At 47.6% G+C, this 17,696-nt stretch overlaps 1 protein-coding gene across 1 annotated transcript; it reads left to right on the top strand.

Annotated features, from left to right (window-relative positions):
* Positions 1–1,801: 1,801 nt before the first annotated feature.
* ACTL7B (actin like 7B) lies at positions 1,802–5,021 on the top strand. Its single transcript, XM_059657583.1, has one exon. It carries the CDS (start codon positions 3,705–3,707, stop codon positions 4,944–4,946), a length of 1,242 nt encoding a protein of 413 aa, XP_059513566.1. The 5' UTR covers positions 1,802–3,704; the 3' UTR covers positions 4,947–5,021.
* Positions 5,022–17,696: the final 12,675 nt, after the last annotated feature.

Genomic DNA, 17,696 nt, shown 5'->3' with positions numbered 1-17,696 from the left:
CCAGTCAGTATTTATTGAATGCTTGCAGTGTTCAGGCAGCTGAAAATACAAGGCAGAGTAAGAAAAAGAAAATTCTCCGCCCTTTTAGAGCTTATATGCTAATCAGTGGGAGTTGTGGAGACACAATAAGCAAATTATATATATAAAATAAAGGTCCTGTTTATTAACATACATTTCATTTTCAAAATTGAGCTACCAACTGTTAAAGTGTGTCTACATTTTGGGGGGACACTATATATATGTAAGTATATGTATATGAAGATGTTAAGGGCAAAAGAGAAAAACAAAGCAGGGAAAGGGGATGGGGAGGGTGGCTGTGTTGTGTCTGGGCAGGGCTCCCTGAAAATGACTGAGTGAAGACCTGCAGGAAGTGAGGGAGAATGCCGTGTGCATATCCGAGTGGCAGATGTAGAGGACTGGAAGCAGACGTGTGTCTGATGCGTTAGAGCAGGGGTCAGCAAACGGGCCTGCAGCCTTTCTTTGTAAATTTTTATTGGAGCACAGCCACTTGTCTATGGCTGTGTTTGTTGAGTCATGGCAACAAAGACTGCAATGGCTCGCAAAGTAGGAAGTAAATATTGACCACCTGGCCCTTTACAGAAAAAGCTTGTCAGCCCCCAAGTTAGAAGATCCCAAAAAGATGTGTGGCTGGAGTGGAAAGAGTGAGGAACTATACATGAGATGGAGGAACTAGGGGGGTAGGGAGGGCCGGCAGCTCACATTGGGCCTCGTGGGCCAGTGTGAGGACTTTGGCTCTGGTTCTGCATGAGGTCAGAAAACACTAGAGAATTCTGAGCAGTGGTTGACACCATCTGACTTAGATTTTAGCAGAAATAATTGCTGTTGTGGTGATTGTACCAAGAGCTTATGTCTCATATGTTTCTTGGGACAATCTGCAGAGGAATTATTTTTGTACACATATTTGTACACATATTTATCCTTCATGTGGGTCTTTGGTTCAGCAATGAAATTTGACCCTACAGAGTCCCACTGATGACAACATTGAGGCTCTTAGGTGTGTAATTCACCCAAGGATGGTCCAGCCAGCCGTGGCCAAGCTCCTAACTACGACTTCTTCCCAGGAGTGTGCTGTGGACACATCTTGATGGGACCCGACATAGGTCTCCCATGCCATCTCTGAAGCTGGGCATGTTGGTGCTGCCACCTGCCACCCTCAAGGTACCCAGAATCTAACCTTATGTTGTGCAGCCACATGCTTTTCATAAAAGAGGCTGTCTTTACAGTGGTGGGCTTTCTCCTTTAAGACGGTGACTGGGGTGTTCTTGGCTCTTTGTGGGCTGTGTGTGAAGAAAAGGACCAAGTCCAGTCTTATGAGCCTTATGACTACCTGATGGAGGCGACTAAACCGTCATCTCAGAAACAAAATCTCGGCTTCTTAGTTCATTGAGTAGAGGGTGTAAGCATAGAATTTTGAAAGGATGGGAAAGTGCTTTTCTGAATGCCTGGCTACCTGAAAAATAGTTTACTTGCTTCTGCTATTCAGGGATTTCCATGGCCAACTTGGATTGTTTGACTTTATTTCAGAAGAACTTGCATGATAAAGCATGTTTAACCTAGAACAGCCGTGGGCAAACTACGGCCCGCGGGCCGGATCCGGCCCATTTGAAATGAATAAAACTAAAAAAAAAAAAAGACCGTACCCTTTTATGTAATGATGTTTACTTTGAATTTATATTAGTTCACACAAACACTCCATCCATGCTTTTGTTCCGGCCCTCCGGTCCAGTTTAAGAACCCATTGTGGCCCTCGAGTCAAAAAGTTTGCCCACCCCTGACCTAGAATGATCTGTTTTCCTTCTCCTCAATCCCCCTTTTGAATTTTGAGAAATCTGTAGCTGCTTAGCACATTTCACTGTCCTGGGTTTCTGGTGGGGCCTCTATTGCTGCTGTAATGAATGATCACAAATTTAATGGCTTGAAACACAAATTTATTATAATTCTGAGATGGAGGTCAAAAGTCCACAGTTAGTCTTAGCGGGATAAAACCAAGGTGTGGGCAGAGCCCTGTTCCTCTGGAGGCTCTAGGGGCTCATTTATTTCCTTGTGGCCCCTTCCTTCATCTTCAAAGACTTCTCCGACTTCTGCTTCCTTGTCACATCTTCTCCGACCTGACCTGACCCTCCTGTCGTTATCTTATTAAGATCTTTGTGATTCCTTTGAGCCCACCTGGGTGCTCCAGGGTAGTTAACCTCCCCATCTCAAACCCCTTAACTCACATCTGCAAAGTCCTCTTTGCCGTGAAAGGTAACATACATAGTCACAGGTTCCAGGGATTAAGGATGTGGACATTGGGGGGAGGGGGGGGGCATTATTCTTTCTTCCTCACTCTTCACATCTGATCTGGTAATCTAATGTAATGCAGTTGTGAGGCTAGAGATGGCACAGGAGCCGACCAGAGAAGGCCTCAAATGCTAGAGTAAGAGCTTGGATTGAATTGAGGATAGTTGGGGAACCAACCAGTTAGATTAGATTCTACCTTCTAAACGTTTCTAGAACCTGTCCCTTGTTCTCTTCCACGTTATCACAGCCCTAGTTTAGGCCACCTTCGAGTCTTACGAGAATTTCTTCAATTCTCTTTTCAGGTCTCAGAGTTTTGTACCTTTATTTTATCGCTAAACACAGATCTTTCTAAAATTATCTAGAAATTAAATCTGACCACTCCTCTGCTTGGAGTCTTTCTAGTTTCCAGCTGTCTTCAATGCAATCCAAGCTCCTACTCCTAGCATTTGAACCCTCCCTGGTTGGCTCCATGACCCCGCTAGCTTCATCCATTTTTCCAAACACCTGATCTACAGGCAGTTCCCCACCATGTCCCCCTCTGAGCCTTTGCTCAGGCTGTCTTCTCTGCTGGGGATGCCTTTCCCTCCTCTTAACTACCTGACAGATACCCACGTATCTTCCAGAACTCGACTTAAGCATCACCTCTAGGGAACCTTCTGACTGCCCCCCTCCCATGAGTGCTCCCCTCTGTGTACCTCTGCTCTCCTAATGGACTTTCACCTGCAAACTCCTCTGCATCCATTCCATCTTCCCACCTTGACTGGCTCTAGTTGTGGCTGAATTCCTCTGTCACCAGCAGACTGTGCGGGCTGGACCCACCACAACCCCTTTAAATGTTGGAGGAATGACAGTGCTGTCGGGGCCCTCACACTCTTTAGGAAGACTTGGTGCATTGAAGTTGCATGAACTTGGGTTAAAGTACAAACACTCCAAGAGCTGTCTGTTCATGGGCAAGTCATTGGAGTTCTGAGCCTCGATTTCCTCAGCTCTGCCTACCTCGTGGGATTCTGTGAAATAACGTGTGAGGTGTCTGGTGCAGTGCCTGGCTTACTGTAAGGGCTCAAATATGCATCGCCCGTGCAGCCAAGAAGCAGAGGAAGCAAAGGTGTCCAGTCAGTGAGTAGGAGAATAGGAACAGGGAAGTAAGGGAGTAGGAACAGAAACCCCTGAGACCCCAGTGTGCTGGCCACTTAGTATGTCCTGAGCAAAGTCAAGTTAGGCAGATGGGGTGGGATGGCAGATCCTGGGTGCCAAGGCCACGCCTCCCCTGACAGCTGGAATGGACCAGCCTCCAGTGACATCACAATCCTGAGTGGCCGCTGAGGCACTGCTGGAGGTGGACCCTCATTTCTCTCCACTGAGCTCTAGGATGTGGAAGTGAGAAAGGTGAGCAAGGAAGGCAGATGGCAACGAGGAACAGCTCAAGCCCCATGCCCACGGGCACGGCTCAGGGTGACCCTGGAGAGGCAAGAACACTGTCAGCTCCAGATACTGGCATTCGGGACAGTTCAGCCACTCAGCTGAAGACAAAGCCCAAGTATGTGCGCAGGGTCAAGGCGCTCATCATCGACCTGGGCTCGCAGTACTGTAAGTGTGGCTACGCAGGAGAGCCGAGGCCCACCTACTTCATCTCCTCCACAGTCGGCAAGTGCTGCTCCCAGATGGGCGACACCCGCAAGAATACCTATGTGGGCCACGAGCTGCTCAACATGGAGGCACTGCTGAAGCTGGTTAACCCTCTAAAGTACGGCGTTGTGGTGGACTGGGACTGCGTCCAGAGCATCTGGGAGTACATCTTCTACACGGCCATGAGGATCGTCCCCGAGGAGCATGCCGTGCTGGTCTCCGACCCCCCGCTCAGCCCCAGCAGCAACCGGGAGAAGTATGCGGAGCTCTTGTTCGAGACCTTTGGCATCCCCGCCATGCATGTGACATCCCAGTCGCTGCTGTCCATCTACTCCTATGGCAGGACCACAGGAATGGTGGTGGAGAGCGGGCACGGCGTCTCACACGTGGTCCCCATCTCAGAGGGCAACGTGCTGCCGGGCCTGGCAGGCCGCGCCGACTACGCCGGGGGCGACCTCACCAACTACCTGCTGCAGCTGCTCAACGAGGCGGGCCACAAGTTCACGGACGACCACCTGCACATCGTGGAGCACATCAAGAAGACGTGCTGCTACTCGGCCTTGCAGCCCGAGAAGGAGGTCTGCCTGGCCCTGGAGGAGCTGCGCGTGGACTACGAGCTCCCCGATGGCAAGGTCATCACCATTGGCCATGAGCGCTTCCAGTGCGCCGAGATGCTCTTCAAGCCCACGCTGGTGGGCAGCAGCCTGCCCGGCCTCCCCGCGCTCACAGCCACTTGCCTGGGCCACTGCCAGGAGGCGGGCTTGAAGGAGGAGATGGCCGCCAACGTGCTGCTGTGTGGTGGCTGCACCATGCTGGACGGCTTCCCCGAGCGCTTCCAGAGGGAGCTGAGCCTCCTGTGCCCCGGGGACAGCCTCACCGTGGCTGCGGCTCCTGAGAGGAAGAGCTCCGTGTGGACCGGTGGCTCCATCCTGGCCTCCCTGCAGGCCTTCCAGCAGCTCTGGGTCAGCAAGGAAGAGTTTGAGGAGCGGGGCAGTGCAGCCATCTACACCAAGTGCTGAGCGCAGCCCGCCAGGCCAGGCCTCGTGGGCAGGCGACCTGAGGCCACTCCATACATTTACAGAGTTTCACATAAACATTTAACACAACGGCTCTTGTCCAGTCTGGATTTCTCGCTTTAGTCTGATAACAGGAGGTGATGGGGAGTTGGGTTTAGAGGTAGCAGCACCTTTTGCTCTGCTGGGTGGGGAGCAGCAGGGGTGGGAGGCCCCTCTCCTCATGAGGGTGACATCATCTCAGAGCCCCAACTATGGCTTCCTGTTCCATTAGCTCCTCAGGGTTCAAAACCCAATTCAGCAGACACATGGCTTGCTCATCTGTCCAGGGACCACGTGGGACATGAAGGCTTGGATTAAGGGACTAGCTTGGGTTATGTAAAGTGGTGGGGGGACACTCATAAGCAGGTGTTGGCTTCTTCTCCTGTCACCTGCCCAAAGCTGCATCATTGCTTGATTGCCCCAGGCCCCCTCCCCGCCCTCCCCTCACTGCCTGCCCTCTTCAGAGGTGCCGCCCATAGGTGTGCATCTCCTGAGTGGGAGGGGCCATTTCTACCTGTCCGCCTTCCAACTTCAGCCAAAATTGCAGCTGTTTCTGCAGTGACTGAATCCAGATGTCAGAGGAACCAGAGGGTCCTTTGGAAATCACGTGGTTCTCTCCCTCCTGTAGAGGTGAGGAAACAGGACCGGGAGGATGGGGGCCGTGGCAGTGGATGAGTCCAGGTCTCCTGACCCAGGGCGTAATTATTTCCAGAAGGGCAAACACAGTTACTTTAGTTTGGGCTGCTATAAAAAAAAAAAAAAATAGCACAGACCAGGTGGCTTATAAACAGTAGAAATTTATTTCTTATAATTTTGGAGACTGGAAGTCCAAGATAAGGGTGCCAGAATGGCAGGGTTTTGGTGAAGGCCCTCTTCTGGGTTGCAGACTGCTGACATCTGGCTGTGTTCTCACATGGTGGAAGGGATGAGGGATATCTCTGGGGCCTCTTCAGGACTAATCCCATTCCTGAGGGCTCTACTCTCATGACCTAATCACCCCCCAAAGGCCCCACCTAATACCATCACCTGGGCATTGGGTTCTCAACATATGAATTTGGGGGGAGGAAGTGGGAGACACACATTCAACCTATAGCAATGATTTCTTTTTAAAAATATATTTTTATTGATTTCAGAGAAGAAGGGAGAGGAAGAGATAGAAACATCAATGATGGGAAAGAATCATTGATCGGCTGCTTCCTGCATGTCCCCTACTGAGGATCGAGCACACAACCTGGGCATGTGCCCGGACCGGGAATCAAACCGTGACCTCCTGGTTCATAGGTCTACGCTCAACCACTGGACCACACCAGTCAGGCTAGCAATGATTCTTAATGATTAGTAATCATTAAGCACTTACCAAGTATCTACTATGGCTGAGGCCCAGAGCTGGAGACCAAGAAATGACCAGAATGTGGCCCTCCCCTTGGGATCACTCAGACCCAGCCGGTAGGGATTCGGTGGACAGCACATTGGTAAGGAGACGAGGCCTGAGCTCAGTGTTCTTGGGGTGGGAAGGTGGAGGTGGTGTGTTGGAAAGCTGTAAATGGAGAAGTGCTAGATGTGGTGGCCAGTTAGTGACTTTGGGGCTGAGGGAGAAGTTTCTGAGTCTTGTGAGATTTCAGCTGATGACTATCTACCACCCTCACCTCCTGATGGAACCTGTGACCAGGGGCCCATCACCAGATGTCCATGGGAATCACACATTGGTGAGCTGTGTGACCTGATGGGCTACCAAATGTCTCTGAGCCACCTCTGACCTTAGACCTGCTTGGGGGCACTTTGAGGTGCCTCTGTCCTGGGCGCGCATGTACAGTGTGATTGAAACTTCGTGGTCCATGCACAGAAGTCGGTATTTTGTGGAAGAGCCACACTCAAGGGGCCAAAGAGCCGCATGTGGCTCGCGAGCTGCAGTTTGCTGACCACTGACTTAGCCCATTGCCTAGAATTGGGCTTCTAAACTGGAGTCTGAGATCCCCTAGGCTGGCAGGAACTTGGGCTCTTTCCAGTAGAGAGGGGTGCAGACTGGAGGCCTTCAGGCTGATGGTGCCAGTAGACACATCTTGTTTGGCCAGCACAGCATATAAGTTTTTTTCTTGAATGCAATTTTTTTCAGGGGGGCCTACATCCTTCAGGTTGCCAAAGTCTCTACTACCCCAATGTCTTCATATATACTTGGGTCTTCAGCCTCATTTGCTTAATTAGGCAGCATTCATTCTATTGCTTGCAACCTAAGAACCGCTGAGCAGTACTAATCCTAAAAACCTGATGAGGTACAGACAGGGAAACAGAGGCTTATTGAGGGGAAAGGGATGTGCCCCAAATCACACAGGCAGAAAGTCAGAGCTGCAGGTGAACCCTCTTCCACACGCTGGGCTTGAAGAGGCGGTGCTGGCACAGGGTAGCTAGGGGAGCCTATGAAGTCCAGGTATGAACCTTGCCTGCGACCCTCTGTCCCGCCCCTAAACCTCGAGACATGCTCAGGCCCAGCCAACATTCCCCAGGTGGAACCTACCGTTCCTGCCTCCATTTCCCCTCATTCCTTCCCGGCAACTCCCAGTGTCTTTATGGGCATCAGATGTGGTCCAGGGCTGACTGCCACGTGAGGAGCATGTGACTTAAGCTAAGCCAATCAGAGCAGCCCATCTGTTGGCCACATGATTGGCTGGGGGTGAGCATGTGACTTCAGTACACCGGTGCAGAGGAAATCCCAGGCTTTTTACTTGGAAGGTGGACTTAAGATTGGGGCGTGTGGCCTCTCACTGTTGCAACCACATTTGGTACCAGGACGGGAGCCAGCTGGAAGCTGACCCACCAAGGAGTGTAAAACTCAGCCGGTACCCTGACGACAGTGACGACAGGGACCTCGGAGTGAAACCGCGCTAGGGTGCCCTCTCCTGTCAGACCTTGTGTTTCCGCCAGTCCTCGCCTTCACCCTCATGGCTCACCAGGTAAGTGTGGGTCCGCCGTTTGCAGCTGAGCACTTTGTAACTGCGTCTGTTTCTTTCTCAACAATGGTATTCCGCCCGAGCAGTTTCCGATGCAGAGGGACCAGGCTTGGAGAGGCCTCTTAATTGAAATATTAAGACCAACATTTCATTTATTTCCCAACAAGAAAGCTACTACACATGACGAATTTTTATCAAGGTATTAGAGCGTGTCAGATATCACACTAATGCTCAAGTACAGAAACCTAGCTAAGAGGTGTCCTGTTCTCTTGTTTAGATATTTGTTCCGGAGGTTGGACTTGGAGTCTCTTAAGGGCAGGAGCTTTGATTTCCTTGTCTTAACCTTCTTCGTGCCCAGTGCAGACCCTGGCACAGGGTGGATGCTTAGTGCATGCCAACTGAAACCACCTACTCCCAGTCTGTGAGGCAGAAGTCACAGTGTTTTCTCCCATCTATATGTACAAAAGCCTAATATGCAAAGTGTCCCTTCAGGAGTTTGATCGCTCGCTATGACGTGTGCTGACCACCAGGGGGCCTCTAGTGTTACAGATGAGGAAACCGAGGTCTGGAGAGGTTAAGAATCTTGTCCATGTTCACCCACCTGGGAAACCAGTCTTGTGCTAAATCAGAGTTTTGTGATTCCAAAATGCCTCTTTGCCCTTGTTGCCTCTCTTTCTGAAAAGTATCGATCTCTTTTACAAGAAAAAAAAAAGACGTAAAAAATGCTTTCAAGTCAGGAATAACAAGTATGATGTAACTTCATAATCAGCCCGAGGTATGAAAGTTAAGAATGCCAGTGTTTTAGCAAAGGAGAGACTTATCTTGCCCCAGATTTCCAGACACATAAGTAAGCAAGAATTAGGGTGACCTTGTGGTGAAGCTCTACCATTTGGACGTGGCAGGAGGCCCGCTGTCCTCACTGCCTCTTTGGACAGCCTCATTTCTCTCCCCCACGTGTTTGTTTACCAAGTTTTCTCTAAGAGTTATCTGCATAAAGTGGGCTTAAGCAACTAATGAATTAGTTTAATCACAATACCAACTAGTAATGGTGTTCTATTTGATGAAAGGTGCTGCTTTTTTTTTTTTTTAATATTCTACATTTTCTTGGAATGTAGTGGTTCCTAACCAGTGGGAAGAGGGGAGTGTGGGGTATTGGTTAGGCTGTGGCTAGTTCTTAATGGCTCGTGAGAGCCTGCTTTTAATATTCAGGAATCTTGCAAGCCAATTGTTAAACCATGTTACAGCTTGACATTGGCCATGGTGGGAGTATTTACCCCCACAGAAACCAGCAAGGATTACAAATCATGTCCCCCTAACCCTGAGAATTTGTTTAAAGGGGGAACAGGGGAGATGGAGAAAAATGGTGGGCAACAGTATCATCCGGGAGCTATTTCAAAACCCAACCCAACCCATGTGTACCTTCTCCCCAGAGGGAATCAGTAGACTGGGAAGCACCGAGGACTGCGATTGGTGAGTTCCCCAGGTGGTTCTTAGTGAAGAAGCTGCTCAGAGGAGTGCTGGCGCCTACTGAGCTCTGTGTGAGTGTTCAGAGTGAGCCAGAAGCCGCGGCATCGTGTGGGACAAGCCGCGGCACTGAGGCTAAGCGGCTGCTCCTTTGGGTCAGAATGTCTGTCACCGCCTATCTCAGCTCCACTCATCCTTCAAGGAAGGCGCCGTTGCACGGCCGTGGCTTTGCATGGCCGCCTTGGCTGTCATTGTCCACCCCCCTTGGTGGGAAGGAGGGAGACTGTGCCTTTCCCTCTTCCTGTTCCTGGGCAAGCTTGGACGCGGCGTTGAGCAGGTGCCCGGGCAGGGATGCTGTGTTTGTGCTCCTAGGCTTCTTGCTTTGATTTCCCAGTTCTTGCCTTTTTGTTGTTCTTTCTTCCCAGAACTCGGCAGGATCCCTGGTTCTTAACCCTTCAACCCTGGCTGCCTGTCAGACTCACCTGGGGAGCTTTGAAAAAATCCTCATGCCCAAGCTCACTCCCAATCAAATCAGAATGTCTGGAGGGGGCGGGATGGGAGCACCAGTGATTCTGATAGGCCCCTCAGGTGAGACCCGCTGCTGGGGGAAGCCTCAGGGCCCTTCATCACGTTTCATTTTCACGGTCAGGAATGCCAAACAGCCACTAGGCAGTGCTCAGTGTAGAACAGTGTTCTTTTCCCAAGGTAGAGCTCTAGAATCTGCCCATGTTCTGAGCATTCCAGAGGCCATGACACTGCTTCTGAAAGAAGTTCTAGCTCTCTGGGCTTCTTCTGCATTTGCACAAGTATGTAAAGTAACAATTAGGAACCAAATGAGTCACAGAAGAAGCAATAGAACTCTGCTTCATGAGTTCTGGGAAAGTTAGGCAAGAAAACGGTGCTTTAAGGATGCCTCTTGGGTAATTGCAGAGACTGAGCGTTACCCCCCTGGTTTCAGACAGGAAGTGTCCACAGAGAAAACCATGAGAACGAGAAATGGATCAACAAGATCTTGACTCCAGACCCACAGGCTTGCGAACACCCCTCCCACTTTTTTCTGGCCAAATAAGTGGAGATGGAGTTGAATTCAACCAAGTCCCCTTTGTTTGCTCACTAAAACAAAGGCAGCTTGGGACATTTCCGTGGCTCTAATTACTTTCTGTCTTCTTGAGGGGACCAGGCCCCTACCCTCACCGGGTGTGTGTGTGCATACAGACATACATACATGTACACACACCACAGAGCCTGCAGTCTGCTTAGAGCAGTGGTCGGCAAACTGCAGCTCGCGAGCCACATGCGGTTCTTTGGCCCCTGGAGTGTGGCTCTTCCACAAAATACCGACTTCTGCGCATGGGCCATGGAGTTTCAATCGCACTGTACATGCGCACCCGCACGTGGTATTTTGTGGAAGAGCCGCACTCAAGGGGCCAAAGAGCCGCATGTGGCTCGCGAGCCGCAGTTTGCCGACCACTGGCTTAGAGGAATGCCTTTCTTTGTTAAGGGCATTCAAACAATGGAGGGCAAGGTTCTCTTCTTGGCCTTGTGGTTCTCAAATTTTGTTTTATGTTTGAATCACCTGGGGAGCTTTGAAAAATCCTAATAGCAAGGACTTCTGGTTCTGCCAAGATGGAGAAGCTTTATTCTGTCAAGTCCTCCCTCTTACAACTAAAAACCCCTGGACGTTGGCAAAAATGCTCTCCTTGACCAAACTCTAGCCAGGCTCCTCTGAGCCACTTCTCAGGTAGGCCTCAACCTTGACCCATAAAGACTTGAACAGCCGAAACCGGTTTGGCTCAGTGGATAGAGTGTCGGCCTGAGGACTGAAAGGTCCCAGGTTCGATTCCGGTCAAGGGCATGTACCTGGGTTGTGGGCACATCCCCAGTGGGAGATGTGCAGAAGACGGCTGATCGATGTTTCTGACTCTCTATCCCTCTCCCTTCCGCTCTATGAAAAATCAATAAAATATATTTTAAAAAAAAAAGACTTGAACAAACACTAACATAGTGTCTAACAGCTCAAGGCTACATCCCTGGGATGACTCTATCACTCCTTAAAGTGACTGCCTGAGAAATGCAAAGATGCCAAAGGAACTTACTGTTTGTTCCGGCCAACACCTGAAGGAAGATGGGGTCCCCTGTTTACCCTCACCGCCCCCGCCCCCCTCCCCCCCCCCCCCCCCCGCAACTGTGGGAGGGGAGGAGTCTACCTGCATCCCGCTGTTTGTAATTTTTCACTTCCCTGACTCTACTGAGCCTCTGCTCACGCCACCCCCAGGCCTCATTCTCCCTTTAAAATGCCCAGTCATCTCTGTATAAAGTGAAGTGGAACTCCCTTCCCTTCTGTAGTGGTATTTTACTGGTTAAAACCTATCCTTACCACTTTAACTAGTATCCAGCTTTATCTTTGATAACACAACAGGTAAGCATGAGAAAACTCCAAAGAGTGAAAGATATGCTCAGAGCAAGTTGTCATAACTTTTAGAAATTAATTATATTAACTGTATTTTTAAATTTTTTTGTAAGAGTCCCAAGTGCCAGAGCATCAAGAGCACAAAAAATAAGAAAATATAGTTAATATAATTGGCCCTGCAATGAATGGATTGGCCCTGCCAAAACAAACACAGAATCTAAGGACACACAGAATAGGTTTTCATGGGGCTGAGGGAGGAGTTGCTCTCCCGTCCCGCCCTCCCACTCCATGGAAGTAAGTCCATGCTCAGAGTCCCCCAGTGGGTAGTGTTGGGTGTCAGAGTCAAGCTGTGCCTCCATCCCCACCCAGCAGCAACGGGGCAGAGTAAGGGGATGAGAGATGGGGCTAATTGGCACTTTCCTCCCTCTTCCTCACCTCTGGGGACAGTGGGGCTCAGTGGGGAGCTGATCTTCTACCCAATTGGAGACAAGTAATTTGTGGATATCAACAATCTGATTTAAAGTTTATATGGAAAGTTACAAGACCCAGAATAGCCAACACAACACTAAAGAAGTTGGAAGACTGACACTAAATGAATCAAAGACTTGCTATGAAACTATAATAAACAAGACAGTGTGATGTTGGTGAAAGACTATTCAGTAGAGAGAGCTCCAAGATAGACTCACATAAATGTAATCGATTGATGGTTGACAAAGGAGTAAAGGCAATTCAACAGAGAAAGGATAATCCTTTTAATAAATGGAGTTTGAACAATTGGAAATCCTTTTGCAAAAGATTAAACCCAGACACAGACTTTATCTGTCACTCATGAACTCAAAATGGATCATTGACCTAAATTTAGAATGCAAAACTATAAGACTTCTAGAACATAACATGGAAGAAAAAATGAATCGATAACTTGGACTGAATTAAAATGAAAAACTTCTCCATGAAAGACACTATTAAGAGAATGTAAAGACAAGCCACAGAATGGGAAAAAAATACTTGCAAAACACATCTGATAAAGGGTTTGTATCCAAAGAACTCTTAAACTCAACAATGATAAAACAAACACCAGTTTAAAAACAGGCAAAAGATCTGGACAAACATTTCACCCAAGAAGAATACAGATGGCAAATAAGCATGTAAAAAATGCTCCTCCTGCCCTAACCGGTTTGGCTCAGTGGATAGAGTGTCGGCCCCTGGACTGAAGGGCCCTGGCTTTGATTCTGGTCAAGAGCATGCACCTTGGTTGTGGGCTTGTCCCTAGTGGGAGCATGCGGGAGGCAGCCGATCGATGTTTCTCTCATTGATGTTTCTAACTCTCTATCCCTCTCTCTTCCTCTTGGTAGAATCAATAAAATATGTTTAAAAAAATGCTCATCCTGCATAAAAGATGCAAAATGGTACATCCACCCTGAAAGGGAATTTGGAAGGTTATTTTAATTTTACCAAGTTAAAATATTCTCTTTTTTTAAAATTAAATCTTTATTGTTCAGATTATTACATTTGTTCCTCTTCCCCCCCCCCCATAACTCCCCTCCTCCCAGTTCCAGCCCCACCCTCCGCCCTCACTCCCCACCCACTGTCCTCTTCCATAGGTGCACGATTTTTGTCCAGTCTCTTTCCGCATCTCCCACACCCCTTTCCCCCCCAAGAATAGTCAGTCCATTCCCTTTCTATGTCCCTGATTCTATTATGATCACCAGATTATTTATTCACTTGATTCTTAGATTCACTTGTTGATAGATGCATATTTGTTGTTCATAATTTGTATCTTTACCTTTTTCTTCTTCTTCCTCTTCTTAAAGGATACCTTTCAGCATTTCATATAATACTGGTTTGGTGGTGATGAACTCCTTTAGCTTTTCCTTATCTGTGAATCTCTTTATCTGACCTTCAGTTCTGAATGATAGCTTTGCTGGATAAAGTAATCTTGGTTGTAGGTTCTTGGTATTCATCACTTTGAATATTTCTTGCTACTCCCTTCTGGCCTGCAAAGTTTCTGTTGAGAAATCAGCTGACAGTCGTATGGGTATTCCCTTGTAGGTAACTGGGTTTCTTTCTCTTGCTGCTTTTAAGATTCTCTCTTTGTCTTTTGCTCTTGGCATTTTAATGATGATGTGTCTTGGTGTGGTCCTCTTTGGATTCCTTTTGTTTGGGGTTCTCCGCGCTTCTTGGACCTGTAAGTTTATTTCTTTCACCAGGTGGGGGAAGTTTTCTGTCATTATTTCTTCAAATAGGTTTTCAATATCTTGCTCTCTCTCATCTTCTGGCACCCCTATAATTCTGATGTTGGTACGCTTGAAGCTGTCCCAGAGGCTCCTTACACTATCTTCGTATTTTTGGATTCTTTTTTCATTTTGCTTTTCCAAGTTGGGTGTTTTTTGCTTCTTCGCGTTTTGAATCTTTGACTTGATTCTTGCGCTCCTCTGGTCGGCTGTTGGGTGTCTGTATAATATTCTTTATTTCAGTCAGTGTATGCTTGATTTCTAGTTGGTTCTTTATCACAACATCGAGGGTCTCATTAGATTTCTTGAGGATCTCACTACATTTATCGGCGGTCTTACCAGTCTTTTCGAGGGCCTTACTAAGTTTATCGGCAGCTTCTAGACAGTTCTTGAGAGACCTTAAAAGTGTGGTTTTGAGCTCTATATCTTCCATTTCTGACATTTGCGTCCTGTTTCTTTGTCTCCACATTTTTTTATCTTTTCTTGGTGCACCCCCTAGTGGTCTTTGTGCGCAGTCTTGTAGTTAAGCCTTGATTGTTGTAGGTAATACCAGGGGTCCCAAGTTAAAATATTCTTACCATGTGATCCAATAATCACCCGCCTACGTATTTGCACATTTGAATCAAAACTTAAAAACCTACACATGAATGTTTATAGCAATTCTGTTCATAAAACTGGAAGCAACTGAGATATTCTTAAAAAGGTAAATGGATAAATGGTGGTACATCTGTACAATGGAACATTATTGACAAATAAAAACTATGGACTTGAGTTAATGTGTCAGCACTGGTTTATTAATAATAACAAAAGTGCCACGCTAATGCAAGATGTCAGTATTAGGGGAAACATAATGGGCACAGGAGAAACGAATGAGAAGGACAGAGCTGTCTTTTCCCTGCAACGACTGCTGAAGTGTTGCAGACAAGGAAAGGTCATGGGCAGCTGGGGAACTGGAACAGGGAGTCTGGAAATGATCTGGTCAGAATGTTTTGAAATGAGAAGACAGAGGCCTAGGGTCGGGAAGTGACCTGCCCATGTACATAGCTGGTGATTGGAGGAGCTGAGACCATTGGGAGATTTCCCAACATCTGGTCCTGCACCCTCGCCATACCATTGGAACTGCTAGTTCAGTTACGTGCAGTGGGGCACATCCAAAGCCCTTGCACTGTGTGCTCTTTAATCCTTTAAGACTCATTTAAAGAGGAACAGACTAGTCTGCAGATGCCAGTGACCTGGCAGGAGCACACTCCTTGCAGGAACAATGTTACTGTGCTCCCTCTGCAAAGATCAGGGATGCGTCATCTCCCGTAACAGCCAAGCCATATGGACATAGCTCTCTCTCCTGATACGGCGGGGGGGGGGGGGTGCGGGGGGGGGGACGGGGGAGGGGAAGTCCCCCCACATCAAACCCATATCTTCAGAAGAGATGGCTGGTAATCTGGGAAGAGCTCCCTTTTGAGGCCCAGCTTTTCCATTCGCATTAGGAAGCCCAAGTGGCCATTTGTATCTCACCAGCAGGTCTGAGGGCACTGATGAGCCTTCCCCCAACCAAGGCCCAATTTAGTAAAAGGCAAAGGCTTACAGCTAGATGAAGAACAAGCCAAGCTTCTTGTTGAAGACGAGCAAAGCCGAAGGAAGGCTGTGGCAGAGAATGATAGTTGTCCAGCAAAACATTTCTCTTCCTTGATAGGATTTGTATGTGGACAGGTAGCGACTATACTTACCAGCCTCCCTTGTAGCTAAGTGTGGCCAACGATATGTGAATGGAAGTGCTATGTGCAACTTCTGGATCACTTGCAATTTAAAGGAAGATATCTTTAAAGGGAGCAGCTCTGCCTTTCCTGTTCCCTTGAGCCGGAACATGGATGTTCCTGTGACCCAGCCTTGACCGTGCAGACAAGGAGAATGCCCTGGGTGATGGCAATACCATCAGTGGAAGGCACCCGGGTTCCTGAATGGCTGCACCAACCTGGACCTCGAGCCATGAGCGACAGAAACAAATCTCCATGGTCTTTAAATATTTTGGGGGGTCTTTTGGGTGTAGAAGCTTTCCTCTGACATAATGAGGAGAGCACAATAGGAAGTGGATGGTATTTTGAGCAAAACTGGAAGGACTATAGGGCAGAGCAGGTAAAGAGTCCCATTCTTTGGGAGAATGAGCTGTTCTCTATCCCTTTTCCTTTTCTGACAGTTTCCTAAGAGAGCAAGTCAGCTTTCTCATACAACCCTTATAATAATCCTCTGAACAGGGTTTCCTCCCATTTTACAGTTGAGAAAACAGACTGAGAATGGGGAAGTCATTTGCCCAAGTTCGCACAGTTAATAAGTGATGAGACTCTGATCAGATCTCAGGTCTCTGAGACTCAGAGCCTGGATGCTTTGCTCTTTGGCACGCTGCCACTCCCAATAGGCCATATGTTTCTGAGAATAAGTGTTTTCTATGCCCTGGTTGTTTTAATGTCTTAGGATCATAAACAGAAAGGCCGTAATGGCTTCCTATAAGTAGAGGTTGGCAGGAGGCTATAATTTCAGGTTGTACCCAATTTATAAATGACCAGTGATCTGACAATTCATTTACATTCCTATTGTTTGGAACTCAGATCATGTTTTTCATAGAATCAATATGATTCATGGTGACACATGCCCAGGCTAACTCCCAGTCACCTCTGTAACTCTTAGCCTGATGTCTGGGTCTATGGAGGAAGGCAAGAATCAGGGTAGAGATTGTGGTTCTTGATCACCAGATAACCCTATGCTTTGAACCTGCCTTGCCTCCAAAGTGTCACTTTCCCTACTTTTCAACCAAATCCCCCCACTCCTCAGTCTAGCTCATTTCACATAGGAATAAATAAATCAGTGTGATCGAGCTAATTTACACTAACATGATTGTTATCTAAGAAAAGCTATGCCATTCACTATGGTGGACTTAGAAAAATGTGCTTTCTATTTAGTACATTTATTACAGTGCAATTGTAGTCTACAAGCATGGCCAGGGATATTTTACTATTCAACTATTTTTTTAATATATATATTTTTTATTGATTTCAGAGAGAAGGGAGAGGAAGAGAGAGATAGAAACATCAATGATGAAAGAGAATAATTGATTGGCTGCCTCCTTCACGCCCTGCTCCTGGGAATTGAGCCCCCAACCTGGGCTTATGCCCTAATGGGAAATCAAACCATGACCTCCTGGTTCATAGGTCAACGCTCAACCACTGAGCCATGCTGGTCAGGTTTGAGGAGCTAAATTTTAAATTTATTTAATTTTAATTACTTAAATTCAATTTTACATAGCCGCATGTGACTAGCAGCTAGTGTTTTAAATAATGCAGCTCTAGAAGGAGGGTGGAATGGAGGTTGAATGAGCCCATCCATAGTAGCCAGAACACTGATTGAAATCCTTTCAAATAGCCGTGGAGGATAACCCTCATGGCCTCTGTTTCCTCACCTGTAAAATGAGGATAACCACTTCAAAGGATAATGTTACAATAAAGTAGCTCGGAAACAGCTTATGGTTAGCAATAAACTCAGGTCTATGAATACCAGGGGGGGCTTGGATGGATAAATATACTAGAAACTAGGGTCTGTTACAGTAAGTACTCTTGACAACTTACAGACTTTACAGAGTGTACCTTTCCAAGGAGAAAGCTACTGATATGTGCTT

The sequence above is a fragment of the Myotis daubentonii genome, chromosome 11 (assembly GCF_963259705.1).
Source record: "Myotis daubentonii chromosome 11, mMyoDau2.1, whole genome shotgun sequence".
Lineage (NCBI taxonomy): Eukaryota > Metazoa > Chordata > Mammalia > Chiroptera > Vespertilionidae > Myotis > Myotis daubentonii.
This window is presented reverse-complemented; position numbering and strand designations above follow the sequence as displayed.